Here is a 20501-nt window from a genome sequence, read left to right on the forward strand (position 1 = left end):
GGCTGTGCCCCGGCTGTGCCTGCTGTCCTCCAGACCAGGACCTGTATTTATAAAGTGTCTGAGAGTAGTAGTGCTGATCTACAATTAGGCCCCTGTCAATATCGTCTTATTCATTATGATTTAAAAGGCTAAACTGATCCTAGACCAGCCACTAACCATTGGGATCTCACAGCAGGTACTGTCACTCTGTCACTCTGTCACTCTGTCACTCTGAGACTACCAGCACCCAGCCCCTCCACCCAGCCCCTCCACCCAGCACCTCCACCCAGCCCCCAGCCCCTCCACCCAGCCCCAAACCAGCCCCTCCACCCAGCCCCCAACCAGCCCCTCCACCCAGCCCCTCCACCCAGCCCCTCCACCCAGCCCCTCCACCCAGCCCCTCCACCCAGCCCCTCCACCCAGCCCCTCCACCCGCCCCTCCACCCAGCACCTCCACCCAGCCCCTCCACCCAGCCCCTCCACCCAGCCCCAAACCCACCTCCACCCAGCCCCTCCACCCAGCCCCTCCACCCAGCACCTCCACCCAGCCCCCAGCCCCTCCACCCAGCCCCCAGCCCCTCCACCCAGCCCCAAACCAGCCCCTCCACCCAGCCCCCAACCAGCCCCTCCACCCAGCCCCTCCACCCAGCCCCTCCACCCAGCCCCTCCACCCAGCCCCTCCACCCAGCCCCTCCACCCGCCCCTCCACCCAGCACCTCCACCCAGCCCCTCCACCCAGCCCCTCCACCCAGCCCCAAACCCACCTCCACCCAGCCCCTCCACCCAGCCCCTCCACCCAGCACCTCCACCCAGCCCCAAACCCACCTCCACCCAGCCCCTCCACCCAGCCCCTCCACCCAGCCCCCAACCAGCCCCTCCACCCAGCCCCCAACCAGCCCCTCCACCCAGCCCCTCCACCCAGCCCCTCCACCCAGCACCTCCACCCAGCCCCCAACCAGCCCCTCCACCCAGCACCTCCACCCAGCCCCTCCACCCAGCACCTCCACCCAGCCCCTCCACCCAGCCCCCAACCAGCCCCTCCACCCAGCCCCCAACCAGCCCCTCCACCCAGCACCTCCACCCAGCCCCTCCACCCAGCACCTCCACCCAGCACCTCCACCCAGCCCCTCCACCCAGCCCCCAACCAGCCCCTCCACCCAGCCCCCAACCAGCACCTCCACCCAGCCCCTCCACCCAGCCCCAAACCCACCTCCACCCAGCCCCCAACCAGCCCCAAACCAGCCCCTCCACCCAGCCCCTCCACCCAGCCCCCAACCAGCCCCTCCACCCAGCCCCCAACCAGCCCCCAACCAGCCCCTCCACCCAGCCCCTCCACCCAGCCCCTCCACCCAGCCCCCTCCACCCAGCCCCTCCACCCAGCCCCAAACCAGCCCCTCCACCCAGCCCCTCCACCCAGCCCCTCCACCCAGCCCCTCCACCCAGCCCCCTCCACCCAGCCCCTCCACCCAGCCCCCCAACCAGCCCCTCCACCCAGCCCCTCCACCCAGCCCCCCAACCAGCCCCTCCACCCAGCACCTCCACCCAGCCCCCAACCAGCCCCTCCACCCAGCACCTCCACCCAGCCCCTCCACCCAGCCCCTCCACCCAGCCCCCAACCAGCCCCTCCACCCAGCCCCTCCACCCAGCCCCCCAACCAGCCCCAAACCAGCCCCTCCACCCAGCCCCTCCACCCAGCCCCCACCCAGCCCCCACCCAGCCCCAAACCAGCCCCTCCACCCAGCCCCTCCACCCAGCCCCCACCCAGCCCCAAACCAGCCCCTCCACCCAGCCCCAAACCAGCCCCTCCACCCAGCCCCTCCACCCAGCCCCCACCCAGCCCCAAACCAGCCCCTCCACCCAGCCCCTCCACCCAGCCCCTCCACCCAGCCCCTCCACCCAGCACCTCCACCCAGCCCCTCCACCCAGCCCCTCCACCCAGCCCCCTCCACCCAGCCCCTCCACCCAGCCCCCTCCACCCAGCCCCCAACCAGCCCCTCCACCCAGCCCCTCCACCCAGCACCTCCACCCAGCCCCCAACCAGCCCCTCCACCCAGCCCCTCCACCCGCCCCTCCACCCAGCCCCCAACCAGCCCCTCCACCCAGCCCCCAACCAGCCCCTCCACCCAGCCCCTCCACCCAGCCCCTCCACCCAGCCCCCAACCAGCCCCTCCACCCAGCCCCTCCACCCAGCACCTCCACCCAGCCCCCAACCAGCCCCTCCACCCAGCCCCTCCACCCGCCCCTCCACCCAGCCCCCAACCAGCACCTCCACCCAGCCCCCAACCAGCACCTCCACCCAGCCCCCAACCAGCCCCTCCACCCAGCACCTCCACCCAGCCCCCAACCAGCACCTCCACCCAGCCCCCAACCAGCACCTCCACCCAGCCCCCAACCAGCCCCTCCACCCAGCACCTCCACCCAGCCCCTCCACCCAGCCCCCAACCAGCACCTCCACCCAGCCCCCCAACCAGCACCTCCACCCAGCCCCCAACCAGCCCCCTCCACCCAGCACCTCCACCCAGCCCCAAACCAGCACCTCCACCCAGCCCCAAACCAGCCCCCAACCAGCCCCTCCACCCAGCACCTCCACCCAGCCCCAAACCAGCCCCCCAACCAGCCCCTCCACCCAGCCCCCAACCAGCCCCTCCACCCAGCCCCCTCCACCCAGCCCCTCCCACCCAGCCCCTCCACCCAGCCCCTCCACCCAGCCCCTCCACCCAGCCCCTCCACCCAGCACCTCCACCCAGCCCCAAACCAGCCCCCAACCAGCCCCTCCACCCAGCCCCCCAACCAGCCCCTCCACCCAGCCCCCTCCACCCAGCCCCTCCACCCAGCCCCTCCACCCAGCCCCTCCACCCAGCCCCCAACCAGCCCCCTCGCCGCCCCTGTTCCACTGGAGGTAAAAACACAGTGCCCTTGGGTTCATCTCACCCATGGGACCTCACTGCCTGGGGGCCAGGGGTCTGGGTTCATCTCACCCATGGGATCTCACTGCCTGGGGGACAGGGGTCTGGGTTCACCCTCACCCACAGGACCTCACTCTGCCTGGGGGCCAGGGGACTGGGTTCACCCTCACCCACAGGACCTCACTCTGCCTGGGGGCCAGGGGTCTGGGTTCACCCTCACCCACAGGACCTCACTCTGCCTGGGGGGTCTGGGTTCACCCTCACCCACAGGACCTCACTCTGCCTGGGGGCCAGGGGTCTGGGTTCACCCTCACCCACAGGACCTCACTGCCTGGGGGGGTCTGGGTTCACCCTCACCCACAGGACCTCACTGCCTGGGGGCCAGGGGTCTGGGTTCACCCTCACCCACAGGACCTCACTCTGCCTGGGGGGTCTGGGTTCACCCTCACCCACAGGACCTCACTCTGCCTGGGGGCCAGGGGACTGGGTTCACCCTCACCCACAGGACCTCACTCTGCCTGGGGGCCAGGGGTCTGGGTTCACCCTCACCCACAGGACCTCACTGCCTGGGGGCCAGGGGTCTGGGTTCACCCTCACCCACAGGACCTCACTCTGCCTGGGGGCCAGGGGTCTGGGTTCACCCTCACCCACAGGACCTCACTGCCTGGGGGGGTCTGGGTTCACCCTCACCCACAGGACCTCACTGCCTGGGGGCCAGGGGTCTGGGTTCACCCTCACCCACAGGACCTCACTCTGCCTGGGGGGACAGGGTTCACCCTCACCCACAGGACCTCACTCTGCCTGGGGGCCAGGGGACTGGGTTCACCCTCACCCACAGGACCTCACTCTGCCTGGGGGCCAGGGGTCTGGGTTCACCCTCACCCACAGGACCTCACTGCCTGGGGGCCAGGGGTCTGGGTTCACCCTCACCCACAGGACCTCACTCTGCCTGGGGGCCAGGGGACTGGGTTCACCCTCACCCACAGGACCTCACTCTGCCTGGGGGCCAGGGGACTGGGTTCACCCTCACCCACAGGACCTCACTCTGCCTGGGGGGTCTGGGTTCACCCTCACCCACAGGACCTCACTCTGCCTGGGGGGTCTGGGTCACCCTCACCCACAGGACCTCACTCTGCCTGGGGGGGTCTGGGTCACCCTCACCCACAGGACCTCACTCTGCCTGGGGGGGTCTGGGTTCACCCTCACCCAGCTGATTCAAATGATCAAAGCTTGATGATGAGTTGGTTATTTGAATCAGCTGTGTAGTGAAAGGGGCAAAAACCCCTTGGGGTCCCCAGGAGCGGGTTTGGGAAACGCTGGACTATGGGTTTGGGCACTCCTCCATAGTAGGCCATGCTCCGTCTGGGTCATTTTCCCAGGCTCTTTGGACCCCCCCTGGAGCCGCACCAACTGAGCACAACATCCTCAAACGACTGACAGAATTTCACTTTGCATGGAAACCTCATCACCTCAAATCTCATGTTGAAGCTTTTGAGGCACTGTGAGGTGACCTCCTGTGAGTTTGTGTGTATATATATATATATATCTGTCATCACCATCATCAGATGTGTGTGGGGTTTCAGTTTGGACTGAGGTGTATGTTTCTCTCTGCAGGCTGGAGGCAGCGAAGGATGACTATCGTATCCGCTGTGAGGAGTTGGAGAAGGAGCTGACGGAGCTGAGAGGACAGAACGAAGAGCTCACCTCCCTGGCTGATGAGGCCCAGTCACTGAAGGACGAGATGGACGTACTCAGGTAGGAACCACCCTACACCCTAACCCCTAACCCTACACCCTAACCCCTAACCCTACACCCTAGCCCCTAACCCTACACCCTAACCCCTAACCCTGGCTGATGAGGCCCAGTCACTAAAGGACGAGATGGACGTACTCAGGTAGGAACCACCCTAACCCCTAACCCCTAACCCCTAACTCTACACCCTAACCCCTAACCCTACACCCTAACCCCTAACCCTACACCCTAACCCCTAACCCTACACCCTAACCCCTAACCCCTAACCCTACACCCTAACCCCTAACCCTGGCTGATGAGGCCCAGTCACTAAAGGACGAGATGGACGTACTCAGGTAGGAACCACCCTAACCCCTAACCCTACACCCTAACCCCTATCCTACACCCTAACCCTACACCCTACACCCTAACCCCTAACCCTACACCCTAACCCCTAACCCTACACCCTAACCCCTAACCCCTAACCCTGGCTGATGAGGCCCAGTCACTAAAGGACGAGATGGACGTACTCAGGTAGGAACCACCCTACACCCTAACCCCTAACCCTACACCCTAACCCTACACCCTAACCCCTAACCCCTAACCCTACACCCTACACCCTAACCCCTAACCCTACACCCTAACCCCTAACCCTGGCTGATGAGGCCCAGTCACTAAAGGACGAGATGGACGTACTCAGGTAGGAACCACCCTAACCCCTAACCCCTAACCCCTAACCCTAACCCCTAACCCTACACCCTAACCCCTAACCCCTAACCCTACACCCTAACCCCTAACCCTACACCCTAACCCCTAACCCTACACCCTAACCCCTAACCCTACACCCTAACCCCTAACCCTGGCTGATGAGGCCCAGTCACTAAAGGACGAGATGGACGTACTCAGGTAGGAACCACCCTACACCCTAACCCCTAACCCTACACCCTAACCCTACACCCTAACCCTAACCCCTAACCCTACACCCTAACCCCTAACCCTACACCCTAACCCCTAACCCTACACCCTAACCCTACACCCTAACCCCTAACCCTAACCCCTAACCCTACACCCTAACCCTAACCCCTAACCCTACACCCTAACCCCTAACCCCTAACCCTACACCCTAACCCTACACCCTAACCCTAACCCCTAACCCTACACCCTAACCCCTAACCCTACACCCTAACCCCTAACCCTACACCCTAACCCCTAACCCTGGCTGATGAGGCCCAGTCACTAAAGGACGAGATGGACGTACTCAGGTAGGAACCGCCCTACACCCTAACCCCTAACCCTAACCCCTAACCCTACACCCTAACCCCTAACCCCTAACCCTACACCCTACACCCTAACCCCTAACCCCTAACCCTACACCCTAACCCCTAACCCTACACCCTAACCCCTAACCCTACACCCTAACCCCTACACCTTAACCCTACACCCTAACCCCTAACCCTGGCTGATGAGGCCCAGTCACTGAAGGGACTTGATGGACGTACTCAGCTCAGGCAGACTCACACAAATATGTCTCTCTTTTTCCATTTTTTCATGGTAGGGGTCAATTCAAATAGGAAGTTTAATTCCTGAGTTGACTCAATTGAAATGGAATTGACCCCAACCATGGTAACACTCAAGTGCTAGTTAACCCAGCAAGCAGGCATGTAGTGGTGCACTCGTTGCCCGCCTTTGGCATAGTTGGCAGCCCACTGGCGGCACAACGTTTTGCGTAGACACTGACCTCCGCTTGTGTCATACAGACACTCGTCAGACAAGGTGTCCAAGCTGGAGGGCACGGTGGAGGCCTATAAGAAGAAGCTAGAGGACCTGGGAGACCTGAGGAGACAGGTCAAGCTCTTAGAGGAGAAGAACACTGTGTACATGCAGAACACTGTCAGTCTGGAGGAAGAAGTACGCAAGGCCAACACCACCAGAGGACAGCTGGAGACCTACAAGAGACAGGTATGGATGGAGACCACACACACACACACACACACACACACACACACACCACTACACACACCACTACAAACACACAGAGAGAGAGTTTAACATACTGTCCTTGTTGTCCCCAGGTGGTAGAGCTGCAGAACAGGCTGTCTGAGGAGTCTAAAAAGACAGACAAGATGGAGTTTGAATACAAGAGACTCAAGGAGAAGGTGGACTCTCTCCAGAAAGAAAAAGATGTAGGTGCAACAATGGTTCATGTCACTTTACAGTACTGTACTTCAGTACTACTATAGTTTACAGAACCACAGGTCAGTCAACCAGTCATCTGTAATAATAACAGAAGTGGAACGTAAACAGGAAGCAGCCGTGGTCTGTAACAGGAAGCAGCCGTGGTCTGTAACAGGAAGCAGCCGTGGTCTGTAACAGGAAGCAGCCGTGGTCTGTAAACAGGAAGCAGCCGTGGTCTGTAAACAGGATGCAGCCGTGGTCTGTAAACAGGAAGCAGCCGTGGTCTGTAAACAGGAAGCAGCCGTGGTCTGTACTAAGTGTGTTGCTCTAATGCTGAGAGATGAGTGTGTGCTGGAATCATGTTTGTTTTGCCCATCACAACAGATTCCTTTCCTCAGATTTTTTTATCTAACCTTTTTCCTGCAGAGTCAGACCACAACATTAGTACCTGCAACTCTGTGACAGCTTGAGATGATGATATTTAGCCGTGCACTGTTCTGTTATGTAACATGGGGCTTCATTCTCTCTCTCTCTCTCTCTCTCTCTCTCTCTCTCTCTCTCTCTCTCTCTCTCTCTCTCTCTCTCTCTCTCTCTCGCTCTTCTCTCTCTCTCTCTCTCTCTCTCTCTCTCTCTCTCTCTCTCTCTCTCTCTCTCTCTCTCTCTCTCTCTCTCTCTCTCTCTCTCTCTCTCTCTCTCTCTCTCTCTCTCTCTCTCTCTCTCTCTCTCTCTCTCTCTCTCTCTCTCTCTCTCTCTCTCTCTCTCTCTCTCTCTCTCTCTCTCTCTCTCTCTCTCTCTCTCTCTCTCTCTCTCTCTCTCTCTCTCTCTCTCTCTCTCTCTCTCTCTCTCTCTCTCTCTCTCTCTCTCTCTCTCTCTCTCTCTCTCTTCCCCCCAGCGGATGAGGTCAGAGAGAGACTCTTTGAAGGAGACCATTGAGGAGCTGCGTTGTGTTAAGGCTCAGAAGGAACAACTCTCTCCAGGTGAGAAACACACTCCTGCTCTCCCATGGTTGATCTGTTTATCCTCCCCTGCTGTCAGTGTCTCTCGACAAGAGAAAGAAAAGAGCTGGAAGATACGGGATGTTACTGAAGGATGGTAACAGGTTGGGCTGTTCAGTTTACTTGTTGCTACTTGCAGCAGTGACGTCTTTTGGCGTAGTTTGTTCATATTCATGTCCCCGCAGTGCCTCTAGTCTGTTTTAGTCATCAGAGTTTGTGTCTAACATCATGTGTTTGTGTTTCTCCAGGCATGGTTCCACTCGGCAGTAATGAGGGCTCTGATTCGCTGGCTGCAGAGATCATCACCCCGGAGATCCGGTATGATTTGTTGAGCCCCCAGACATTCCACAGCCCCCAGACTGAATCATGCATATCACGTTCACCCATAATGCAGCTCACACAATGTTTACTTTCATCCAACAGGCTCTGTTTTGGTGGGAGGAATGTTGAAATCTGTTGGGTCATAAACTAGCTTATGTACTGTTTATTTACCTCCTGTCCTCACGCTAACACGTGTTATCTGTTATCACACTTTCTCAACGTTTCAAAGATTAGTGCTCTGTTTCCGTTTCTGGTAGATACCCATATGTCTATAAATCCTTCTCAAGGCTCATTAACTTTATGTGACCACTTCAAATAAATATTTTCCACTAAACCAATTAGACCGCTCTCCTCTTCTCTGGCCGCTTCCCCTCTAGTCGGTTTGACATTCTCCGCTCGGCAACAGCCAGATACCTTCAAAGCTTTTTCCGTTGTGTTCTGTCTGCTCTGAAGGCTGATGACTGGCCTGGCTGGGTAATGTACTGCTCTGTAGAAGGCTGATGACTGGCCTGGCTGGGTAATGTACTGTGGACAGAGAGTTATACTTGTTAGTTATGTAATGTTCAGTATTTCTCCAGATCCCTCAGAGTTACATCAGCTCTGTTCTAGCTGCTTTCCAAGAGCTATGGAATGGAATGACATTCCCTGCTGATACAGCTAGCGTTAGTGTAGCATAGCTCAGTCTAGTGGCTGGAAACACAGCTAGCGTTAGTGTAGCATAGCTCAGTCTAGTGGCTGGAAACACAGCTAGCGTTAGTGTAGCATAGCTCAGTCTAGTGGCTGGAAACACAGCTAGCGTTAGTGTAGTATAGCTCAGTCTAGTGGCTGGAAACACAGCTAGCGTTAGTGTAGCATAGCTCAGTCTAGTGGCTGGAAACACAGCTAGCGTTAGTGTAGCATAGTGGCTGGAAACACAGCTAGCGTTAGTGTAGCATAGCTCAGTCTAGTGGCTGGAAACACAGCTAGCGTTAGTGTAGCATAGCTCAGTCTAGTGGCTGGAAACACAGCTAGCGTTAGTGTAGCATAGCTCAGTCTAGTGGCTGGAAACACAGCTAGCGTTAGTGTAGCATAGCTCAGTCTAGTGGCTGGAAACACAGCTAGCGTTAGTGTAGCATAGCTCAGTCTAGTGGCTGGAAACACAGCTAGCGTTAGTGTAGTATAGCTCAGTCTAGTGGCTGGAAACACAGCTAGCGTTAGTGTAGCATAGCTCAGTCTAGTGGCTGGAAACACAGCTAGCGTTAGTGTAGCATAGTGGCTGGAAACACAGCTAGCGTTAGTGTAGCATAGCTCAGTCTAGTGGCTGGAAACACAGCTAGCGTTAGTGTAGCATAGCTCAGTCTAGTGGCTGGAAACACAGCTAGCGTTAGTGTAGCATAGCTCAGTCTAGTGGCTGGAAACACAGCTAGCGTTAGTGTAGCATAGCTCAGTCTAGTGGCTGGAAACACAGCTAGCGTTAGTGTAGCATAGTGGCTGCAAACACAGCTAGCGTTAGTGTAGCATAGCTCAGTCTAGTGGCTGGAAACACAGCTAACGTTAGTGTAGCATAGCTCAGTCTAGTGGCTGGAAACACAGCTAGCGTTAGTGTAGCATAGCTCAGTCTAGTGGCTGGAAACACAGCTAGCGTTAGTGTAGCATAGCTCAGTCTAGTGGATGGAAACACAGCTAGCGTTAGTGTAGCATAGCTCAGTCTAGTGGCTGGAAACACAGCTAGCGTTAGTGTAGCATAGCTCAGTCTAGTGGCTGAAAACACAGCTAGCGTTAGTGTAGCATAGCTCAGTCTAGTGGCTGGAAACACAGCTAGCGTTAGTGTAGCATAGCTCAGTCTAGTGGATGGAAACACAGCTAGCGTTAGTGTAGCATAGCTCAGTCTAGTGGCTGGAAACACAGCTAGCGTTAGTGTAGTATAGTGGCTGGAAACACAGCTAGCGTTAGTGTAGCATAGCTCAGTCTAGTGGCTGGAAACACAGCTAGCGTTAGTGTAGCATAGCTCAGTCTAGTGGCTGGAAACACTTAGACAGGCCTCAGCCTCAGACTGGTTTTACTAGCCTCTAGCCACACCCTGGACAGACATACTGCTCACTAAACACTACTGAATACTGTTAAACAATTTAACAGACATCCAGCCTCCACACTACTAAACGCTTTTCCACTGTAAACTAAACACTCCTAGAACACTACTAAACTGTAAAAGCCTGTATGTGGCATTCAAATTCGGGTGGAATTCGTTGGAATTGCAGTGGGATAAAATATTCATCCCGAATTTGAATGCGGCTGAGGCCTGTCTAAGTGTTTCCAGCCACTAGACTGAGCTATGCTACACTAACGCTAGCTGTGTTTCCAGCCACTAGACTGAGCTATGCTACACTAACGCTAGCTGTGTTTCCAGCCACTAGACTGAGCTATGCTACACTAACGCTAGCTGTGTTTCCAGCCACTAGACTGAGCTATGCTACACTAACGCTAGCTGTGTTTCCAGCCACTAGACTGAGCTATGCTACACTAACGCTAGCTGTGTTTCCAGCCACTAGACTGAGCTATGCTACACTAACGCTAGCTGTGTTTCCAGCCACTAGACTGAGCTATGCTACACTAACGCTAGCTGTGTTTCCAGCCACTATGCTACACTAACGCTAGCTGTGTTTCCAGCCACTATGCTACACTAACGCTAGCTGTGTTTCCAGCCACTAGACTGAGCTATGCTACACTAACGCTAGCTGTGTTTCCAGCCACTAGACTGAGCTATGCTACACTAACGCTAGCTGTGTTTCCAGCCACTAGACTGAGCTATGCTACACTAACGCTAGCTGTGTTTCCAGCCACTAGACTGAGCTATGCTACACTAACGCTAGCTGTGTTTCCAGCCACTATACTACACTAACGCTAGCTGTGTTTCCAGCCACTAGACTGAGCTATGCTACACTAACGCTAGCTGTGTTTCCAGCCACTATGCTACACTAACGCTAGCTGTGTTTCCAGCCACTAGACTGAGCTATACTACACTAACGCTAGCTGTGTTTCCAGCCACTAGACTGAGCTATACTACACTAACGCTAGCTGTGTTTCCAGCCACTAGACTGAGCTATGCTACACTAACGCTAGCTGTGTTTCCATCCACTAGACTGAGCTATGCTACACTAACGCTAGCTGTGTTTCCAGCCACTAGACTGAGCTATGCTACACTAACGCTAGCTGTGTTTCCAGCCACTAGACTGAGCTATGCTACACTAACGCTAGCTGTGTTTCCAGCCACTAGACTGAGCTATACTACACTAACGCTAGCTGTGTTTCCAGCCACTAGACTGAGCTACGCTACACTAACGCTAGCCATATATTTTATCCCACTGCAATTCCACCGAATTCCACCCGAAATATACAGTACCAGTCAAAAGTTAGACACACCTACTCATTCAAGGGTTTTTCTTTATTTTAACTATTTTCTACATTGTAGAATAATAGTGAAGACATTAAAACTATGAAATAACACATATGGAATCATGTAGTAACCAAAAAAGTGTTAAACAAATCAAAATATTTATATTTGAGGTTCTTCAAAGTAGCCACCCTTTGCCTTGATGACAGCTTTGCACATTCTTGGCATTCTCTCAACCAGCTTCACCTGGAATGCTTTTCCAACAGTCTTGAAGGAGTTCCCACATATGCTGAGCACTTGTTGGCTGCTTTTCCTTCACTCTGCGGTCCAACTCATCCCAAACCATCTCAATTGGGTTGAGGTCGGGGGATTGTGGAGGCCAGGTCATCTGATGCAGCACTCCATCACTCTCCTTCTTGGTAAAATAGCCTGGAGGTGTATTGGGTCATTGTCCTGTTGAAAAACAAATGATTGTCCCACTAAGCCCAAACCAGATGGGATGGCGTATCGCTGTGGTAGCCATGCTGGTTAAGTGTGCCTTGAATTCTAAATAAATCACAGACAGTGTCACCAGCAAAGCACCATCACACCTCCTCCTCCATGCTTCACGGTGGGAACTACACATGCAGAGATCATCCGTTCACCTACACTGCGTCTCACAAAGACACAGCGGTTGGAACCAAAAATCTCAAATTTGGACTCCAGACCAAAGGACAGATTTCCACCAGTCTTATGTCCATTTCTCATGTTTCTTGGTCCAAGCAAGTCTCTTCTTATTATTGGTGTCCTTTAGTAGTGGTTTCTTTGCAGCAATTCGACCATGAAGGCCTGATTCACGCAGTCTCCTCTGAACAGTTGATGTTGAGATGTGTTGATTACTTGAACTCTGTAAATAACTTATTTGGGCTGCAATTTCTGAGGCTGGTAACTCTAATGAACTTATCCTCTGCAGCAGAGGTAACTCTGGGTCTTCCTTTCCTGTGGCGGTCCTCATGAGAGCCAGTTTCATCATAGTGCTTGATGGTTTTTGCGACTGCACTTGAAGAAACTTTTAAGTTCTTCACATTTTCCAGATTGACTGACCTTCATGTCTTAAAGTAATGATGGACTGTCGTTTCTCTTTGATTGTTTGAGCGGTTCTTGCCATAATATGGACTTGGTCTTTTACCAAATAGGGCTGTCTTCTGTATACCTAATGGATCAATTAGCCTTTTAAAATGATAAACTTGGATTAGCAAACACAACGTGCCATTGGAACACAGGACTGATGGTTACTGATAATGGGCCTCTGTACGCCTATGTAGATATTCCATTAAAAATCGCAGTTTCCAGCTACAATAGCCATTTACTGAACAAAAATATAAATGCAACATGTAAAATGTTGGTCCCATGTTTCATGAGCTGAAATAAAAGATCCCAGAAATGTTCCATACGCACAAAAAGCTTATTTCCCTCAATTTTTTGGCACAAATTAGTTTACATCCCTACATCCTACAGTGACAAACAAAAAAACAACTCCATTCAGAATATTAAGTAGCACCTGTTGGCTCTTGTTCGTTGTAGCCTATGTTTCTCCTTTTAACTTTTAATTCCGTCATTTAAATTTCATCTTCCCATTGATTAGATATCTGCTAACTTTTGCCACATACGGAGCGAGGCTCTATGACCGTAGCCTATTGCCGCTTTGATGACTTCTGATTGGCCAACAACATTTACATTACATTACATTTACGTCATTTAGCAGACGCTCTTATCCAGAGCGACTTACAAATTGGTGCATTCACCCTATAGCCAGTGGGATAACCACTTCCCAATTATTATTTTTTAGGGGGGTAGAAGGATTACTTTATCCTATCCCAGGTATTCCTTAAAGAGGTGGGGTTTCAAACAACATCAGGAAGCTACACGCGCCAGGCTCCTCGTGGAAGCAGCAGCATAAATTATGACATCTCTCTGTCTGTCTCTGTCTCTCTCATTCTCGCTCTCTCTCTCTCTCTCTCATTCTCTCTCTCTCTCTCTCATTCTCTCTCTCATTCTCTCTCTCTCTCTCTCTCTCTCTCTCTCTCTCTCTCTCTCTCTCTCTCTCCTGCAGCCGTCACATTCAAAACTTTACGGGCCCTTCCGGACAAGTTAGTTAAAATTACACATACCCGAGACCCGTGACAATCATGTCAGATCTGACCCAAACCCGTGACATTATTTCGAATTCTGGATCCGGTCTCGGGTATTCGGGTACAGGTGGATTCGTCAATACCTCTAGTTTGAATACCACTGCCTTAGCCCCATCCTGGACAGCCAGCTGACAGCAGACAGCCTTACCATTTAACACTATTTTACAGTACACTACTAAAACTCCACGGTACAAGCTGTTCAAGTCCTCTCTACCCTTGGGACAATACAGCAATAAACTCTGTCCTGTTAACTGTCCTGCTTATCCCTGGTTTCCCGATAGCGATGGAACTTAGGCTTACGAGTGTTTTTAACGATGCATCTTTCCTACAACGGCCGAAGTTGTAACATGCGTTTCCCAAAACACCACGCCGAGAGAACGGTCGCTAAGTGCGTCATTGTAGCACGTGTCGATACTGAGAGGATCGAAAGAAAGGGAGCGCTGCTCTCGGATCAGCTTTCTCCATTCAAATCTTTCCTTAACATTCAAATTATTCCACAATACTGATGAGGGATCAGCTTCTAGAGAGATATTACCACCTACGGCCGCAAATATTGAGGCGGCTTATTCTAATGCTTACCCAATAAAAATTCACTAAATCACAGATTTGGCACAATATTGCGCACGTTAGTCTACACATCATGAAATATGAAACATTGGCAACTTTGTATTTGTAGTCAACTTTGTTCTGAAGTTTTCGATTGACACAGAGACGGATAAACCATGTGATTCTATGTTCAGCGGAGATCTTCAGTGTATAAAGTGTCGCGGGAGGGCAAAAAAAACAACATCTAACGACCCACTTAGCTGTTCTAGGAGTGGTCTGAGGCAGTCGTTAAGATTTAAGAGCGTTTTCAAGTGCAACGTTAATAGTGATGGTTTTGGGAAACCGCTCAGAGATTTTAACGATGATCCTTTATTTATTTAACCCTTATATTAACAGGTTAGTTGACTGAGAACACATTCTCATGTACTGCAATGACCTGGGGAATAGTTACAGGGGAGAGGAGGGGGGATGAATGAGCCAATTGGAAGCTGGGGATGATGGGAGGAGGGCCAGGTTGGGAATTTAGCCAGGACACCGTGGTTAACACCCCTACTCTTACGATAAGTGCCATTGGATCTTTAGTGACCACGGAGAGTCCGGACACCCGTTTTAACATCCCATCTGAAAGACAGCACCCTACATAGGGCAATGTCCCAAATCGCTGCCCCCGGGGCTTTGGGATAATTTTTTAGACCAGAGGAAAGAGTGCCTCCTACACCACTTCCAGCAGCATCTGGTCTCCCATCCAGGGACTGACCAGGACCAACCCTGCTTAGCTTCAGAGGCAAGCCAGCAGTGGGATGCAGGGTGGTATGCTGGTTGCTTTTGGAAAACCGGGCACTGGCCTGTAAGGTCCTAGTGGACAAAGCCTGACAGAGACTAAAGAATTAGTCAATCTCTCTGTGTTCTGTTCCAGAGAGCGTCAGATTTTTTTGTTATTTTTAATAGGATTCCCCATTAGCCGACGCAATGGCGACCGGTAGTCTTACTGGGGTCCGACACATAATGAAAAAAACATTACAGACAAAATACTTTGCAATTTACATACATTTATAAACATGAAGATGTTGAAGCTGTATTATAGTTACTGTTACTGTGTTAGATAGTAATGTTAGTAATGTCTGTCTCTGTGTGTTACTGTGTTAGATAGTAACATGTTAGTAATGTGTTGTGGTGGTCCTCTGTTCCAGAGAGAGGCTGATCAGACAGTAATGTGTTTGGTGGTCCTCTGTTCCAGAGAGAGGCTGATCGGACAGTAATGTGTTGTGGTGGTCCTCTGTTCCAGAGAGAGGCTGATCAGACAGTAATGTGTTGTGGTGGTCCTCTGTTCCAGAGAGAGGCTGATCAGACAGTAATGTGTTGTGGTGGTCCTCTGTTCCAGAGAGAGGCTGATCAGACAGTAATGTGTTGTGGTGGTCCTCTGTTCCAGAGAGAGGCTGATCAGACAGTAATGTGTTGTGGTGGTCCTCTGTTCCAGAGAGAGGCTGATCGGACAGTAATGTGTTGTGGTGGTCCTCTGTTCCAGAGAGAGGCTGATCAGACTGCAGCATGAGAACAACATGTTGAAGCTGGCCCAGGAGGGTTCTGACAATGAGAAGATCGCTCTGCTGCAGAGCTTACTGGAGGACGCCAACAGTAGGAAGAATGAACTGGAGACGGAAAACAGGTTCACACACTATACACACACTACACATACACACACACACACACACACTACACACACTACACACACACACTACACACTACACACTACACACTACACACTACACACACACACACACACACACACACACACACACACACACACTACACACACACACACACACTACACACTACACACTACACACACACACACACACTACACACTACACACTACACACACACACACACACTACACACACACTACACACACACTACATATGTTTATGTCCTTGTAGGGACCTAAAATCGATTTATATTCTAAATCCTATTTTCCCTAAACCCTAACCTTAACTCCTAACCCTAAACCTAACCCCTAAGCCTAGTTCTAATCCTAATTGTAACTGATTCATGATGATGGTGTGTGTTCCAGACTGGCGAACCAGAGACTGATTCAGGGTCAGAGTCAGGTGGAGGATCTGCAGAGGAGTCTTCAGGAACAGGGCTCCAAAGCAGACGACGTGAGTACCGCTACACTGATCTCAGATCAGGCTCTCAGACTAACTCCTCCACCTGCTGCTGTTTTTATAGGGTGCTTAAAAGGGATGGCACAGTTTATTACATTACAACTATCAGAGTGGCTGTTAAAGAACTGGAAACTACAGAATCCTGTCATGCTATGTGGGTGTTCACATTAAACTACAGAACCCACAACATCCTGTCATGCTATGTGGGTGTTCACATTAAACTACAGAACCCACAACATCCTGTTATGCTATGTGGGTGTTCACATTAAACTACAGAACCCACAACATCCTGTTATGCTATGTGGGTGTTCACATTAAACTACAGAACCCACAACATCCTGTTATGCTCTGTGGGTGTTCACATTAAACTACAGAACCCACAACATCCTGTCATGCTATGTGGGTGTTCACATTAAACTACAGAACCCACAACATCCTGTTATGCTATGTGGGTGTTCACATTAAACTACAGAACCCACAACATCCTGTTATGCTCTGTGGGTGTTCACATTAAACTACAGAACCCACAACATCCTGTCATGCTATGTGGGTGTTCACATTAAACTACAGAACCCACAACATCCTGTCATGCTATGTGGGTGTTCACATTAAACTACAGAACCCACAACATCCTGTCATGCTATGTGGGTGTTCACATTAAACTACAGAACCCACAACATCCTGTCATGCTATGTGGGTGTTCACATCAGATCCTGATGAGGAAGATCTTACTGCCACATCATGTCAGTTCATCGTTATTCTCTTACCTGGCTCTTTTACAAGCCCAGAAGACATCTACTGATGAGAAAATTAAGCAACAATTTACTAATACTAGTCCGTTTCATTGTCCTCATATCAAGTCATAAACTGCCTGGATGTGTTGTCATATGTCACTAACATTCTAACACTGTGTCTGTGTCCTGTCGGTTGTCGTCTGTGTAACATCACTCATGTTGTAGCGTTGGGAAGGCATTGGTTTACCGGCCAACCCATCCTGGTTGAAGGTTAGAGGTCGTGTGTGTATAGAGCTCTCCTGATTGGATAATGGATCTGTCATCGATGACATCAGCAGGAAGAGTATTGTGTGTGACGACGTAACCGCCTCTTGTCTAAGTCTCCTCACTGCATGACTAATCTAACTGAAATGCTGCTGTCTCTCTTCCCCGTCTCTCTGTCCCCCCCTCTCTCTCTCTCTCTCTCTCTGTCCCCCTCTCTCTCTGCCCCTCTCTCTCTCTCTCTCTCTTTCCCCCTCTCTCTCTTTCCCCCTCTCTCTGTCCCCCTCTCTCTCTCTGCCCCCCTCTCTCTCTCTGCCCCCTCTCTGTCCCCCTCTCTCTCTCTGCCCCCTCTCTGTCCCCCTCTCTCTCTTTCTCTCTCTCTCTCTTTCCCCCTCTCTCTCTCTCACCTCTCTTTCTCCTCCTCTCTCTGTCCCCCACTTTCTCTCTCTCTCCCTCTCTTTCACGCTCCCCCATCTCTCATGCTCCCCCTCTCTCACGCTCCCCCTCTCTCTCTCTCTCTCCCCACTCTCTCTCTCTCTCTCTCGCTCTCTCTCTCCCCCACTCTCTCTCGCCCACTCTCTCTCTCTATCTCTCTCTGTCTGGGTCCCTGGTTTTGTCCTGCATTAAATCGCCTCTATTCTCTCTCTCCCCCTCCTCAGGCGATTGTAAGTATGGCTTGGAGATCAATCCCAGTTAGATGCCTTCACTCAATGTGTAATAGTTTAATTAAATTATACACTGAGTGTACAAAACATTAAGAACACCTGCTCTTTCCATGACACAGACTGACCAGGTGAATCCAGGTGAAAGATATGATCCCTTATTGATGTCACTTCTTAAATCCACTTCACTCAGTGTAGATGAAGGGGAGGAGACAGGTTAAAGAATAATGATTAAGCCTTGATACAATTGAGACATGGATTGTGAATGTGTGCCATTCAGAGGGTGAATGGGCAAGACAAAAGATTGAAGTGCCTTTGAACGGGGTATGGTAGTAGGTGCCAGGCACACTGGTTTGTGTCAAGAACTGCAACGCTGCTGGGTTCACTACCCAAAGGGCATCTAGCCAACTTGACACAACTGTGGGAAGCGTTGGAGTCAACATGGGCCAGCATCCCTGTGGAACGCTTTCGACACCTTGTAGAGTCCATGCCCTGACAAATTGAGGCTGTTCTGAGGGCAACTCAATATTAGGAAGGTGTTCTTAATGTTTTGTACACTCAGTGTGGTTAGATTAGTGGTTAAGAATTGCCTTTTCAATCTATACTTAACAAAAATATAAACGCAACATGTAAAGTGTTGGTCCACGTTTCATGAGCTGAAATAAAAGATCCCAGAAATGTTCCATATGTACAAAAAGCTTATTTCTCTCAAATGTGTTTACCTCCCTGTTAGTGAGCATTTCTCCTTTGCCAATATAATCCATCCACTTGACAAGTGTGGCATATCAAGAAGCTGATTAAACAGTATGATCATTACACAGGTGCACCTTGTGCTGGGAACAATAAAAGGCCACTCTAAAATGTGCAGTTTTGTCACAACACAATGCCACAGATGTCTCAAGTTTTGAGGGAGTGTGCAATTGGCATGCTGACTGCTGGAATTTCCACCAGGGCTGTTGCCAGAGAATTGAATGTTCATTTCTCTACCATAAGCCGCCTCAACTTCATTTTAGTGAATTTGGCAGTACGTATAACCGGCCTCACAACCGCAGACCACGTGTAACCACGCCAGCCCAGGACCTCCACATTCAGCTTCTTCACCTGCGGGATCTTCTGAGACCAGCCACCAGGACAGCTGATGAAACTGAGGAGTATTTCTGTCTGTAATAAAGCCCTTTTGTAGGGAAAAACTAATTCTGATTGGCTCCCCAGTGGGTGGGCCTATGCCTTCCCAGGCCCACCCATGGCTGCGCCCCTGCCCAGTCATGTGAAATCCATAGATTAGGGCCTGATTTTAATTTGTTTCAATTGATTGATTTCCTTATATGATCTGTAACTCAGTAAAGTCATTGCATTTTGCGTTTATATTTTTGTTCAGTGTCCATGCTGGTGACCTAGATTGAAATCAGGGTGATACTATTCTCTATAGGAGCTTTGTTTCCAAGCTACACCCTTTTATTTCATACCACATGAGATAGGAATCTTAACTCCTTAATCATTCATGGCGTATTTTAGAACTTGAAGGAAAATGTACTGCATCATTTCCATTACCCTTTCATTTTCTTTACGGAAATCAAAACCAGAAAATCAATATACCAACATCAAATGTGTGTATTGCAACATAATTCCAAGCCATACAGTATTGATATGTAATATGTCTCAATGTGCTAACATGTTGAGTCAGCACTGTATAGGCCTCAGCACTGTATAGGCCTCAGCACTGTATAGGCCTCAACACTGTATAGGCCTCAACACTGTATAGGCCTCAACACTGTATAGGCCTCAACACTGTATAGGCCTCAACACTGTATAGGCCTCAGCACTGTATAGGCCTCAGCACTGTATAGGCCTCAACACTGTATAGGCCTCAGCACTGTATAGGCCTCAACACTGTATAGGCCTCAGCACTGTATAGGCCTCAGCACTGTATAGGCCTCAGCACTGTATAGGCCTCAACACTGTATAGGCCTCAACACTGTATAGGCCTCAACACTGTATAGGCCTGATGTACGTGACATCCTTAGTGTTTTACAATGCCCTCTGGTGGACGGCCATGAAATCACAACCAACCAATTTTTTTAATTTTTTTAGTCAATCATTCTGAAGAAGAAAAATGATGCACACGTGTAAGTAATCATTTTAACTATTTGTTCAATTTTAAGACTGAAGTTTAAAAGTTTGGTCAGATGGATTTAACATAATGATTGTTTGTTTTTGCACGCTGTAAGAGATGACCTGACTGTCTGTTGTTGTGTTCTCTAAAAGGGAGAAGTTGCGTGAAGTGAACAGCGAACTGCAGAAGAAGAGTGCGTACATCGATGACTTGGAGCCCAAGTACACCTCTAGCTGTAGGTTAAACATCTATTACCTCTCATTGTAGTTGCATAAAATATAGAATATACACAACTTAGACTTAGCAGATGCTTTTATACAAAGTGACTTAGTTGTAAGTCTTAACTATTCGGTCCTTGTTGATTCTCCTTCC

The 20501-nt window shown here is 51.2% G+C and overlaps 1 protein-coding gene across 5 annotated transcripts in view; it reads left to right on the forward strand.

Moving 5' to 3' along the window:
- The window catches only part of hook3 (hook microtubule-tethering protein 3), a 72960-nt gene that overhangs the window by 40708 nt on the left and 11751 nt on the right, over positions 1-20501 (forward strand). For 3 of the 5 annotated variants that reach the window (XR_006002030.1, XM_041885281.1, XM_041885283.1), the window contains exons 9-18: positions 4500-4640; positions 6374-6575; positions 6689-6799; positions 7684-7768; positions 8035-8104; positions 15720-15860; positions 16266-16353; positions 18014-18019; positions 20108-20142; positions 20282-20364. Coding sequence is in view for 4 of the 5 variants with exons in the window: in XM_041885281.1 (XP_041741215.1) it covers positions 4500-4640; positions 6374-6575; positions 6689-6799; positions 7684-7768; positions 8035-8104; positions 15720-15860; positions 16266-16353; positions 18014-18019; positions 20108-20142; positions 20282-20364 (962 nt within the window). In the remaining variant the exon portion in view is untranslated. The remainder of the gene's footprint in view (positions 1-4499; positions 4641-6373; positions 6576-6688; positions 6800-7683; positions 7769-8034; positions 8105-15719; positions 15861-16265; positions 16354-18013; positions 18020-20107; positions 20143-20281; positions 20365-20501) is intronic. The other 2 variants (XM_041885282.1, XM_041885284.2) reach the window with 1 other exon arrangement.

Source organism: Coregonus clupeaformis, chromosome 9 (genome assembly GCF_020615455.1).
Source record: "Coregonus clupeaformis isolate EN_2021a chromosome 9, ASM2061545v1, whole genome shotgun sequence".
NCBI lineage: Eukaryota > Metazoa > Chordata > Actinopteri > Salmoniformes > Salmonidae > Coregonus > Coregonus clupeaformis.